Source organism: Mustelus asterias, chromosome 3 (assembly GCF_964213995.1).
Source record: "Mustelus asterias chromosome 3, sMusAst1.hap1.1, whole genome shotgun sequence".
Lineage (NCBI taxonomy): Eukaryota > Metazoa > Chordata > Chondrichthyes > Carcharhiniformes > Triakidae > Mustelus > Mustelus asterias.
Window position 1 is genome coordinate 56923252 of NC_135803.1, and position 14581 is coordinate 56937832.

Genomic DNA, 14581 nt, shown 5'->3' on the forward strand with positions numbered 1-14581 from the left:
CCTGTTCGGGTACACTGTGGGAGAATTTAGCATGGCCAATGCATCTAACCAGCATGCCTTTAGGACTGTTGGGGGAAACCGGAGCACCCGGAGGAAACCCACACAGACATGGGTAGAAGGTGCAGACTCATCACAGTCAGTGACCCAAGCCGGGAATTGAACTTAGGTCCCTGGCACTGTGAAGCAGCAGTGCTAACCACTGAGCCACCGTGCCTCCATAAGTTAGGAGATTAGTTGGAAGAATGTGTACATCTTATCCAGCCTCTGTTGACCTTTGTCAGCTGATCACAGAGCAGCAATGATGAAGGCCAAAGAGAAGTTAGTAAGTTATACCACCCTGCCATCCTTTCTAAAGAAAGAAGTATAGAGCTTATGGTGTGTGTGGCACGGAAGAACTAAAAAGAGGAGCAAATCTAAATAACTAAATATTTGTCACATGTCAACTGTCCATATGTTATGTGCCTAAGAATTTATGCTACAAACTATGCAGATACATTTATTCTCCTTTTATCATGCAGTTTGTTAAAAGAATTGCCCTTTTGTCAGGGTTAGTTAGATTTATTCAGCTTTTTTAATTCACAGTTACTCAATGAATGGCTGCTCAGTAGCTGTTCTACTGATTATGTAAACCACTGAATCAGCAACAGCGTTCCTGAATGTTAATTAGTTTTTGCTTTATTGCTTAAATTGGCTATTCTTTATAAAACTGTTGATCACAATTAGTTTAGCATTGTAGCATAAGATTTGCACTGTGCATTGTATTATATATAATAGAAATATTATAAGAAGAGACTTGAAAATGATTATAGATAAAAAGAGTGATTTTTGACCTTAGCCAGTTAAAATGAATGTGCGGCTACTTGGTTTGTCCAATTCTACAAGCCGTCTAGCACTGACCATTCAGATGTGAATATTATGACCTTTACTATTATTATCACACACATTGCTAAAATTTGCACAGCGTTACTTGAAGAACCTTGCCCTCATGTGCTCAGTGCCATTCACTGGTCTTCAGTCTTACTGTTGTTTCTGAATTTTACCACCATTACAGTTATGTTATCAGGACATCCTCTGTAAAAAGATTGCAAAACAATGCTCTTTGCACCAAAGTGTGGCTCATCAAGGCGTTCTTTGATGAATCTCACTGCTTCTTCATTGCTGAAAGCATCCCACAGACCATCTGAAGCCAGGATCATGAACTGTGGCTGTAGTTTATCCAGGTCAAAAGACAGGATATCAGGGTCAGAGATGACGACATTGAGGTTTTTGAGAGGGTAATCTCCGAGGGAACGAGACATGGCCAAAATTCCTTGGACCCTCCATGAGCCATTGAAACTTATGAAACCACCTATAACAAAATAAAGCATGTATATACTTAAAACATATGTGTTATATATTATAATAATATAATGTTGCTCCATTGTAGTGATAGAAATGAGTTCGTAAACTTTCTGATTGTGTCATGGTATCATGTGATCAGTATGAACCAAATCTAAGATTGGTCCATGTGACTACGTAATATAGTAAGAAGTTTAACAACACCAGGTTAAAATCCAACAGGTTTATTTGGTAGCAAAAGCCACACAAGCTTTCGGAGCTCCAAGCCCCTTCTTCAGGTGAGTGGGAATTCTGTCCACAAACAGAGCATATAAAGACACAAACTCAATTTACATGAATAATGGTTGGAATGCGAATACTTACAACTAATCAAGTCTTTAAGAAACAAAACAATGTGAGTGGAGAGACAGTTGCCTAGACCTGCAGAGTTTCACTGGCTGTCTTGTCTGGAGACAATACACATCTTTTTAGCCTGTCTTGATGCTCTCTCCAATCACATTGTTTTGTTTCTTAAAGACTTGATTAGTTGTAAGTATTCGCATTCCAACCATTATTCATGTAAATTGAGTTTGTGTCTTTATATGCTCTGTTTGTGAACAGAATTCCCACTCACCTGAAGAAGGGGCTTGGAGCTCCGAAAGCTTGTGTGGCTTTTGCTACCAAATAAACCTGTTGGACTTTAACCTGGTGTTGTTAAACTTCTTACTGTGTTTACCCCAGTTCAACGCCGGCATCTCCACATCATGACTACGTAATATCACAGCCCAAACAAGTTGCAGGATAAAATTAAGCTCTTTTATTTCAATATACTTATAATTTCAGTTGTACTGTAGAAATTATTATAGTTATTTAATTACATATTAGGTATTCTGTATATAGCTGTAATGTTGCCATTTGTGTTTAAGAACATCGAACAGGAGAAAACCATTCAGTCCCTCGAGGCTGTTCTGCCATTCAGTAACCTCCATGGCTGATTTGTGACCTAACTCCATATGTCCACCTTTGCCTCATATTCCTTAATATCTTTGGTTAACAAAAAACTATCAATCCCAAAATCTAGCATGAATTACCATTTGTGGAATTGAATTCCAAACTTCGACAAAATGTTGTGTGCAGAAGCAGTCCCTAATTTCAGTCCTGAGATGCTGCTTTGTCCCTAGTCTGGTTCTGCCTAACCAGCAGAAATAGTTTCTCCCTTATTACCGCTTATGCTTATAAATTCCAAGGAATGGTCTAAAATATAATATGATTTAATTAGACCTCTTTTAAAAAAACAACCAATTAGAAGAAGGTATCTGCGATGAAAAGCAGGGGACATTTTGTGGTCAATTAGTTTCCATGGAATAATCAATTCCATGGAAGGGTCAACCATTCACTTATTTCCAATAAAATAATCAGAGATGGTGTATTGAACACTCAGTCAAAGTAATATAAAATGTTACGTTTTCTTACAGGCAGGAAGAGCGCAACTCATTGAGGCGAAAGTGCATAACCAGCTATATTAATTTAGGTTAAAAAAATCACCATGCACTGCCCACTCTTCAACAGGTAAAGGCCCTTTGCACATCTGAACGAAATGGGTTTATCGCTTTGAGGCCCTCACTGCAAAATTGGCTTGCCCAGGTTTGCATGTAGTCTATCAAGCAGTCCTGAAAGGGACCTTAAAAAGAATGTCTTTAGATTGCAACTGTAGAAAAAAAAAAACCCCGAACCAGGCCTTTAAGCCTATCGTGCTCTTTGAAATAACTGTCTAATTAGTTCAACTCCCGCTATTGCTCTGCAAATTTTCCTCTTGCAATAATTATCGAATTGTCTTTTGGAAATTATTACTGCATCAGTTTCCTCCAGCCTTTCAGGCAGTCCCTTCCAGATCTTAATGGCACACTGTGTAAAGAATTTCCCCTTGCCATGTTGGGTGGCACGGTGGCACAGCGGTTAGCACTGCTGCCTCACAGTTCCAGGGACCCGGGTTCAATTCCAGCCTTGGGTCACTGTCTGTGTGGCGTTTCCACATTCTCCCCATGTCTGCGTGGGTTTCCTCTGGGTGCTCCAGTTTCCTCCCACAATCCAAATATGTGTGGGTTAGGTTGATTGGCCATGCTAAATTGATCCTTAGTGTCAGAGGGATTAGCAGGGTAAATACAAGGGGTTACGGGGATAGGGCCTGGGTGAGTTTGTTGTCAGTGCAGGCTCGGTGGACCGAATGCCCTTCTCCTGCACTGTAGGGATTCTATGGGTGCGATTCTCCCATTACAACTTGCAAATCTTTTGGCGGATTTGGTCAGGAGATGTGCGTATGTGCCGATTTATGGAATTCGTGCATGCGTTCCCGACGCATACACACTTCCCACCTCCGGAAATCAGGCGCAGTCGGGACCACCTTTGGGGAACTAGCAGGACGACCCCGCTGGAGTGAAGAGAGGGTAATCAGGGTCCCTCATGCGATCGAACGGTGGGGGTGTGGTGCCCCCTAGGTATGGGCACCCTGGCAGTGCCAGCTTGAGCCCCCTGGCATTGCCCAAGAGATAAAGTGCCCATGCCCAGCGGGCACCTTGGGGCTGCCCACCGGGCATCGGGCAGTGCCAAGGGGGCATGGCCTATTGGGGGCAGGACCTAAGCGATGATCGGTGGGAGTGAGGGGTCCCGCTGCCACTCTGTCATTTGGATTCGGTCGGGATTGGAGGGAGGCCAGCAATCGGGGTGGCCTGGGGGGGGGAGGCGGAGGTTTCTGCCTCTTGGGAGGAGCGAGGTCTTCCTCCCGTGGGGATGGGGACAGGTCTGCCAGGGTGAGGGCATGGGGGGATCATCGCTGCTGTGGGAGGAGGAGCTGGAGATCGCGGTGGTCCAGGATGAGCGGGGTTTCAGGGCTGGCTCGGGAATGCTTGTGCAGACCATGATCGAGCTGGCCAGCAAACGGGGAGACTGACAGTTCGGGGCCACTGCGCACGCACAGAGTTCCGGAACTGTCAGACTCTGGCATGAATACACCCCGTCCCCAGAGCTTTTAAAAGTATTCCCAATTGTGACCTCTGCATTGCACAGAGTGTGTGAGAGATTTGAGTCTGAACACAAACAATCATGATTTATACAATTTTCCCCGCAAATTCAGCACTTAGAACTTTTTTGGGAGAATCTCTGCTTCCTTTACATTAAATCTGTGATCTCTGGTTTTCTGCCCTTCTGCCACTGGAAACAGTTTCTCTTATTTACTGTATGAAAACTCCTCATGATCTTGAATATCTCTATTAAATCTCCCTGTAAGCCTCTTTGTTTTGAAGAGAGCAACCTAAGATTCTCTAGTGTCTCCAAGTAACTGAATTCCTACATCTGTGGTACTGCCCTCGTTAATATCCTCTATTCATTCTCTACATCATCTCTAAGACCTTGACATCCTTTCTAAAATGTGGTGCCCAGAATTAATAACCTTACTGGGGCCTAATCAGTGATTTATAAAAGATTAACAGAATGTTCCTGCTTTGGTACTTACTCTCTATTTATGAAGCCTAAAATCCCATGTTTTTTACTGTCATGCCATGTTGAACGATAGTAATATTTAAAGATATAATTACCTGAATTTGTGTCAGCCACTGTCAGCCATTGCACCCCTTCTGGGCCCTGCCACTGATGCCATTAACTTCCCTCTTGATTGTCATAGCTATTTCTCCCTAAGTCACTACCTCCTTCTTTACTTTGATCGCCCTCTTCCTGGTCTCTCCCCTTCACATTCCTGAGGGCCAGTTCTGACATGACAGTAGCCCAATCTTCAATTGCACTGGTGGTAAGTTGTCCGTTACTGTTACAACTTGCCAATTCAATGGTCAATATCAGATGTGACGAGGCCTTACCATTCAGGAACAGGGATTGATTTATGGCGCTATCAAACTGTAAACAGTACTGGTACACAAAGATCCAGTTCAATGGCATCCCAGATGATGACAAAATTACATCCATGATAGTTTATGCTGAATTTAGCTTTTTCAGAAACACAAGATTAATAAGATTCTTTTTCGCATTACCTGCCCGCTTTATCCTCTTTCTTTCCTTCAACTGATAAGGTTTGTGATCGTGTGAAAGAGGAACAGCATTTCCCTCTTTGTCACACAGTACACCACGGGAATCTCCAACATTTGCAACAGTTAGCTCTTTGTCCGACAGCAGTGCAATCAGACAAGTTGTGCCTGTAAACAAAATACATTTATTATTATCAGAAATAAAGAAATGAAGCAAATCTAGCAGTTTTGATATTATAGATTTTTGCTTATGGGTTTACCATCAGCAGAAATAATGATAGCTCCAACACTAGAGAATTTCATAACATTTTTGGCCAGTGAAGAATATAAAACATAAAGTTTTAAAATGCTTCCTAATGATGGTTTGGCCTTTACCATCTATTGCAGTGTACAGTGCTTATTGTTTGTTACGCCACTGAGTCAGGTCGTGCATCAAATACTCAATATTATTTTGGAGGTGCTGTTTCCAAGATTTCAAAGCCCTGTACCCAACAGAACACTTCAGGCGATGCTATAATTATAGGCAGGAATAGATCGGAAACATGATTTACATACTATGTAAGGTAGCATAAAAACATACAAGGTACAATGCACCCGAAGGCTTAAATTTCATTTATACTAACATATATTTGACTGCTTAATTTCATCTACATGAAACAGCACTTTGCTGAACAAATATCAATTAGCAACATTTTGGCTCAGATTTTTTCCACAATGGAGGGTCTCTCAGACATGGTGAAAATAGTGGAACTGCCTGATAATCTAAGAGCTGCCCCCAAACACAGTAGTGGGGCACATTTCACGAATGTGCTTTTCACAGAGGCAGCTGACAATTTAAATCCACAGCTACCTCCACTCTGGTCAGATTTTGGCACATACCTCTGCTTCAGTACTGAGGCATGTACGTGTACACGGCTCTCGTCGATAAGGACAGAACATGTGAGTGAGCACTGTAATGCACAGACACAATGAAGAACAATATCCCTGCATGCACTCTTGATCAGGCAAACATAAATTCATGCTGTTGTTGCAGACAAAAAGGGTGAAGGGTGAATTGCCTGAACTGTGGGTGGGTCAACATAGCTGCAACACATCTATCCTGTTGAACAAATGGCCATTGAGAGTGCCAGGGTGCCTAAGCAGCTGTCTGTTGGTGATGGTGAATCACTGTTGTCAGGTGATAAAGGTGGCAAGTGGACAAATGGATGGGCTAATGATCACGGCACTGTTTATCATTCAGCCACCCATTGAACCTTGGCAGCTAACTACATGACTGCATGATTTCTGCACCAGGTAGAAGTGGCAAGATGATGCCATCACCATGGCTGTGTCTTGAGAATCGACTCCATGCTTTCAGTAGTTCAATTCGGTACACTTGCATGAGGCAACAACAATGACAATACACCCATAGGGAAAGCCCACGATGGGCCCTCCATTCCAGGCTCAGCTAACAGCTGAAAAACATTTACAGCTTTGGCACTCATCTGACAAGGCTATGACATCTCTGCCTTGGCTTACCATTCATAACTAACCTCATAAAGGGGCCTTTCTGAATGCCTCCCTTTCATCTGCACTCAAATCACCCACCTCTGATTCCTCACTATTTCTGGATCACTCACCCTGACTCCTATTCTAGCCTACCCCTTGGATAAAAAAATTAGACGTTTGGCAGGCCAATTTTAAAAGTCAGGTTCACATGGCTAGGAATTCTCCCAGCTCTGTGCACCTGACCCAGGAGTGAAAAGGGCCTTTGTCATAACTTAGGCAACTTCACTTTATTGAAATAGCTCTATTATTCCAAGTAACTTGGAAGTTAATGACTAAAGCTTGATTTGAGATTTTCTATTTGATAAATTTTCGAAGAGAAAATGATCTTAAACGTGGGCTGGGTTTTACGTGCCCAGCCAGGTGTGTTTTTCATAGAAACCCTACAGTGCAGAAGGAGGCCATTCAGCCCATCGGGTCTGCACTGACTCTCTGACAGAGAGTGTCTATGCAGGCCCTCTCCCCAACCCTATTCCCATAACCCCGCACATTCACTACGGCTCATCCATCTAACCGACACATCTTTGGACACTAAGGGGTGGAACAGAGAGAGAACAACTGTACAATGATTTTAATAACAATAATGCCAATACTGGCTTTAAAGAGCAAAACATGCTAGAATTTTGGTCAAGTTATAATCAAACACAGATGCAAGCTGTAAAGTTGCTGTGAGCTGGATCTGGTCTGTGAACTGTGACCTGACACTTCCTTTCATAGAGTCATAGAGGTTTACAGCATGGAAACATTGGCCCAACTTGTCCATGTCGCCTTTTTTCTTAAACCCCTAAGCTAATCCCAATTGCCCGCATTTGGCCCATATCCCTCTATACCCATGTTACCCATGTAAATACCTAAATGCTTTTTAAAAGACAAAATTGTACCCGCCTCTACTACTATCTCTGGCAGCTTGTTCCAGACACTCACCACCCTCTGTGTGAAAAAATTGCCCCTCTGGACCCTTTTGTATCTCTCCCCTCTCACGTTAAACCTATGCCCACTACCTTTGGGAAAAGATATTGACTTTCTAGCTGATCTGTGCCCCTCATTATTTTATAGACCTCTATAAGGTCTCCCCTCAGCCTCCAACGCTCCAGAGAAAAAAGGTCCCAGTCTATCCAGCCTCTCCTTATAACTCAAACCATCAAATCCCAGTAGCATCCTAGTAAATCTTTCCTGTGTTGACCAAATATGGGAAATAGTTTAATTTGAGGTAGACATGGCAGAGCCACACCCATATATGGGTTAAGGCAATGTGACCTACGTACCATTTAAACTAAGCATTATGGAGTTTTCTGTGAGTACCTTCATTGACCTGGTCAGACAATGTGTTCGGTTTCCGGTTGGACAATTGTGCCAGAGAACTTTCTGGAAGATTGGGACAGTTTGGGGATAGAAGACATGTTTCGGTCTTTTGTCTTCCGAGATCAATTATTCACAAGAGGGGTGACATGGCGGCACAGTGGTTAGCACTGCTGTCTCACAGCACCAGGGACCCGAGTTTGATTCCCGGCTTGGGTCACTGTCTGTGCAGAATTTGCACATTGTCTGCATGGGTTTCCTTCGGGTGCTCTGGTTTCTTCCCACAGTCCAAAAGACGTGCATTGGCCATGCTAAATTCTCCCTCAGTGTACCCGAACAAGCGCTGGAGTGTGGCGACTAGGGGATTTTCACAGTAACTTCATTGTAGTGTTAATGTAAGCCTACTTGTGACACTGATGAATAAACTTTAAACTTTAAAGAACATCATCAAAGAAGAACCATGAGGACAGAATCTACATCAGGAACAAACCTGGACATTTTGTATTAAATTGGGTAGCATCGGTTAATGTTAAATTAAGGAGTTAATCTTCAGTTAAAAAGTTAATGTTCAGTAAAAGAGTTAAAGTATTGTAATTGTTGTAAGTTTTAGTTTGGTACCTTAAGTATTAAATAAACAGAAGTTTGTTTAAGTGAATTTGAGTCACACATTAAACTGAGTGCTTGGAAAGAGTTTAAGCTAGTTGCCGAATAATGGGCAATCCATCTAATTTTTGCACTGTTTTTGGCAGAGAAGAAACATAAAATAGGTCGCGTGGCTGGTCCACCATCTGCCCACATATCTCTGAGCTGACCTCCATTATATGCTAGCTGGGTGGGCACCAAAATCGGCAGCCCACCATATGTAAATAAATAATTATAGGTCTATAAGACTTGTTAGCAAGCCCATTGACCTGGATAACACAGTGCCAATGCCATAATACAACAGGTGTTTGCAGGCCTGCAGCAGGTCAATTTTTATGGCCTACATAAAAAAAAGATGTGAAAGAAGAGGGCATCTCATTCAGTGGGTGGGTGGAGGGGTGAGGGGTGGAGGGGTTGCCTTCTGCACTTCAGGGCACAGCCCAAGATGTTAAACCCCTCCTTGCCCTCCAAAACCCAGCCCTCTCACTGTAATTGTAATTTTGCTTTATTGACGTTCATCGATATTTTCAGTAAAATACTAAATGCTGTGTTGAATAATATACTTCATATTCCATTCCACTTTTTTTGGAAGTTCCAGTTCATTTCAAATATGTGCCTTAAATAGCTTGAGAATATTTTCTGACATGATTAGTTTAACATCAGAATTATTCATACACATATGTACAATGTAAAATCAGTAAATCAATTTACTGATATGAGGGCATATTTTCTTTCCTCTTATAGGAGTTGAGTGTGAAGAATCGCTTGGACAAAGTGGCTGGAGATAAACTGAGCAAATAGAATCACTCACGTGAAAGAAAACCACCTTATTTTCTGCCCATTCATTTAAATAGACTGAAAATAAGACTGTTACAGGCTTAACAGAGGTGATCCTTTATGCACAAATATCCTTCAAATAATCCGTCCAAGTGCTTTATGGCTAAAAGCTATAAGAAGAAAATCTGCCCTATTAAATGTAAGAACACTTCGGCAGTCTAACAATGTAATAGTGAAGTCATTAATAAGCCTTCAAATAATGTGCAAATATAGCTGAGCATGTGGTACAAGATACAAAGAATTGACCACTGTCTGAAAACAGTTTTCTTTTCCGTGCAGTTTGCTGTAATGTGACCATACGAAAGAATTGGCCACATTTTGTGCACCAGATTGCTTTGGAAAGTCAAAAGACTTTTTGAAGGAAAGTAAAAACTGCTGAGTGCTGTAAATTTATTTTATTTACAAATAAGTGAGGTCTCGGCAGGAGCGTCGCCGACTGGTATGAGAAAGACAAGAACATCTTTCGGTCCGGCCTCAAGCCCCACAGATGGTTTAATAAACTAATGATAAAAATCATTTCTTGTTTGAAACAGAAAATCAATGAATGGTGGATAACATAAGGGTGGGCTCACCCAGTGGTTTAGACAGAGAACTCAACATATTATTAGGCATTTGTATTAAGGGGACAATAAGGTCCTGGCAATATAACATTCAGTTCCATCCATGAAAAAGGGTAAAGAAGACATTGTAAAAAGAGACTTGGGATTGCAGTCAGAGGGTAACTTGGTTGGTTGCCAGTTAAGCTGCTACAACGAGCCACTGCCAAACTGACCACTCCCTGTTGTTTGTATATACTTAAGAGGATTTTGCTTATAGTGGTTCGAGCTTAAAGTAAAGGAGTGGACCTGCACATGCTGATGTATAATCTGGAATTACTGTGTGACAGTACTATTGGATGCTTAATTGTAATCTCTTGCTGATTTTTAAGTAAAAAAAACGTATTCTGGTAATCTTTGTTTTGATGCATTTGTTCCACAAGACCGAACTCTGTGAACTGTTTGATAAAACAAAAATCTTACACCAATTTATAACTCACTGATGTTAAAACATGTACAGAATAGTGATGAATTGAATATTTCATTGGTGCGCAGCCTATTTGACAATTTGGTCATATATTGCATCTTTTGGCAATGGCTCATTGCACATTATCACTCTTCCTTATCAAATTGCTGTGTTGTAATCCTTTTGACCTATATTCATAATTGGTGTATATCTGATCTGGATGTTGCTTGCTAGTGATAATGTTGGTTGGAATTCTCCAGCCATCCACGCCCTGCCGCCTCTGCAAGTGAGAACAGAAAATTTGGCACTCAGCTAAATTTGTGTTCACTGCAGCGTGACCGGAGAACCCCAGCTGTGGGTGAGATCAGAAGATCCGGCCCAAAAGGTAGCACGGTGGCACAGTGCTGCCTCACAGCGCCAGGGACCCAGGTTCGATTCTGGCCTTGGGTGACTGCCTGTGTGGAGTTTGCACGTTCTCCCTGTGTCTGCGTGGGTTTCATCGGGATGCTCCAGTTTCCTCCCACACTCCAAAGATGTGCAGGTTAGGTGCATTGGCCATGCAAAATTGGCCCTTAGTGTTCCATGTATAAGTTAGGGGGATTAGCGGGGTAAATACATGGGGTTACAGGGATAAGATGGAGTGAGCCTTGGTAGGATGCTCTGTCAGAGGGTCAGTGTGGACACGATGGGCCAAATGCCCTCCTTCTGCATTGTAGGGATTCTATGATTTCTGCTAGTAACCCTCCTTCAGGTTCTAAAGCTGTGACCTTGTAAAGAAAATAGTTTATGATTAATATAGCACCCTTCATGACCTCAGGATGTCCCAAAGTGCTTTACAACCAATGAAGCACTTTGACATTGTAGTCACTGTTGTGGGAAATGCAGCAGTAATTTCTGCTTGGTAGGCTCCCTTGAAACTGCAATGTGACAGTGACCAGTCCTCCATGAACAAGTGCATTCAAAAATGTACATTGATTTACAAACTCTCGTCTCAGCGGTTGTTTTGAACTATTAATACTGTACATTATTTCAAATATGAGCAAAGGTTTTTTTTGAAACACTGGCAATCATAATTTGTTAGAATGATTGATGATGGCAGGGAGATTAATCATGAAAAATGAATGGACTATAATGAAGCAGTGATGAAGAAAGAGGGTAATGATGCATTTAGGCACAGCTTTGAGTTATTCTGTTGAAAACAGCCACAAGAACTGGTTTGATAGGTTCAGTGCATCAACTGGTCTGAATGAGGGAACCATGGCCAGTACTACATATGTGACAATATAATTGTTAAAATATCATTATTTAACCTCTGATTATGAAGACATTTATAGTAAATTCTACTAAAACGGATCTCATTTGCCGTATTGTAATGTTTCCAAATTTCTGCATCCAGAGTTCACAGGACACAAGAGAATTATAGAATAATTGACTGGTGACTCCAAACTGAAGGACATGGGAAACTGTGAGGAAGAATGCAGGATTCTGCAGAATGGATTGATAATTGGTAGGTGGAATTCAAGGCGCAGAAATGTGAACAGTTCGTTATGGGAAAAAGATCCGTGAAAGGAATCTGCCTGCTAGGAAGTGGTTTGTGAGACAAAAGGGTTATCAGTGGGTGAAGCACTGAATACCAGAGAGAGTGAGGATGTGGAATTGAAGAAGAATATAATCCATTCTTCAAAAGAGACATGATGTAGGCCCATTGTGTCCACACTGACCCTCCGACAAAGCATCCTACCAAGTCCCACCCCGTCCTATCCCTGTGACCCCTTCTATTTACCCCACTAATCCCCCTAACATATACATGGGACACTAAGGGCCAATTTTGCTTGGCCAATGCACCTAACCTGCACATCTTTGGAATGTGGGAGGAAACCGGAGCATCCTGACGAAATCCACGCAGACGCACAGAGAATGTGCAAACTCCACACAGGCAGTCACCCAAGGCCAGAATCGAACCCGGGTGCCTGGCGCTGTGAGGCAGCAGTGCTAACCACTGTGCCAGCGTGCTACCCTTCGGGCCGGATCCTCTGGCCTCACCCACTGCTGGGATTCTCTGGTCACGCTCATGAATAGGAAAGGTAGTTCACAATAATGTCATAGGGATGCAATAGTATTCATTTTTAATTGGTACCTAACACCAACAGTGATGAGAATCTAGTGTTAATTTCAAACTAAAACAAAAATAAAATTGCTGAAGACTTAAATTGGACATATTAGTGAATTAAATTTATAGGGATGCTATGGATACTGAAGGGAAATGGCAAATATTCAAGAGCTTATTAAAGTACAAAGAATCACAGGATAGCGTTTCTGCTTGTTTCCACATTATATTTGTGCAATCTGGGTGAATCTACTGAACCAGCCTAAGATTTTGGGCAGTTTTGAATGTAACGGCACGGTAGCACAGTGGTTAGCACTGCTGCTTCACAGCTCCAGGGACCTGGGTTCGATTCCCGGCTCGGGTCACTGTCTGTGTGGAGTTTGCACATTCTCCTCGTGTCTGCGTGGGTTTTCTCCGGGTGCTCCGGTTTCCTCCCACAGTCCAAAGATGTGCGGGTTAGGTTGATTGGCCATGATAAAATTGCCCCTTAGTTTCCTGAGATGTGTAGGTTAGAGGGATATGGGGGTAGGGCCTGGGTTGGATTGTGGTCAGTGCAGACTCGATGGGCCGAATGGCCTCTTTCTGCACTTTAGGATTCTATAAGATGCTCTATTCTATGAATAACCAAAACCAACTGCATTTGTGTCTTCTGTATCTTTTACACTGGTTTACGATTCAATTCAATTGTATCATCCATGCCCTACCTTTTACCCTAGTTCAATAAGGCTCTTCAAATAGCATTCATTTTCTTAGTTTCTTATAAACTAAATATTTTTGTGACTCTAACTGGTCACCTTCACATCAATAACTTTCAACCAATGATTTTATAAGTATTTTATATACTTTGTGTAATTTCTGTAACTTTGTCATTTTTGTAAAGCTATGGACCACTCTGTATTTTTCTGGCCAGTGAATGGTTCAATTTAATTCAATTTTAAATCAGGTTATTCATAGGTGGGATATTGGACCTGTAGGAAAGGTAGGTTTCAGAGTTGTTTCCAATAAGTTTGTAGTTTAGTTATGGCCAATGGTCAAGTAATCGAAGTGCTTCAACCCAGCATGATTTTCTGCTGAATTCTGGGATGCGGGCACATCACATGACTTGGTCTTCATTAGCATCACACTCACACTGATAAGTGAAAAGAACCACATGGCCCCAAGTCAGTGATGGAAAACTTCAAGGTTGAACAGTGTCAGTCTGGCACCATCAACCTCCCTGGACATTAAAACTTATCAGTTTGTATTCCCTAAATTCAGAACCTTATTGTGCAAAGAAAAACAGGTACAGTATTAAAACATTCAGCCTTATAGAGCATAAAACATAGAAAATATACAGCACAAACAGGCCCTTCGGCCCACAAGTTGCGCCGGTCATGTCCCTACCTACCTAGGCTTATATATAGGCTTACCTATAACCCTCAATCCCATTAAGTCCCATGTACTCATCCAGAAGTCTCTTAAAATACCCTATTGAGTTTGCCTCCACCACCACTGACGGCAGCCGATTCCACTCACCCACCACCCTCTGAGTGAAAAACTTACCCCTGACATCTCCTCTGTACCTACTCCCCAGCACCTTAAACCTGTGTCCTCTCGTAGCAGCCATTTCAGCCCTGGGAAAAAGCCTCCGAGAATCCACCCGATCTATACCTCTCAACATCTTGTACACCTCTATCAGGTCACCTCTCATCCTTCGTCTCTCCAAGGAGAAAAGACCCAGCTCCCTCAGCCTATCCTCATAAGGCATGCCAACCAATTCAGGCACCATCCTTGTAAATCTTCTCTGCACCCTTTCAATCAT

General features: G+C 42.2%; 1 protein-coding gene across 1 annotated transcript in view; it reads right to left on the minus strand.

Annotated features, from left to right (window-relative positions):
• Nucleotides 1-654: 654 nt before the first annotated feature.
• Nucleotides 655-14581, minus strand: part of ppm1lb (protein phosphatase, Mg2+/Mn2+ dependent, 1Lb) — a 156766-nt gene continuing 142839 nt past the window's right edge. Inside the window, exons 3-4 of the mRNA XM_078209031.1 lie at nt 5355-5516; nt 655-1348 (exon numbers count right to left, since the gene is read on the minus strand). Of these exons, the coding sequence (XP_078065157.1) occupies nt 1002-1348; nt 5355-5516 (509 nt within the window). The 3' untranslated portion in view covers nt 655-1001. The remainder of the gene's footprint in view (nt 1349-5354; nt 5517-14581) is intronic.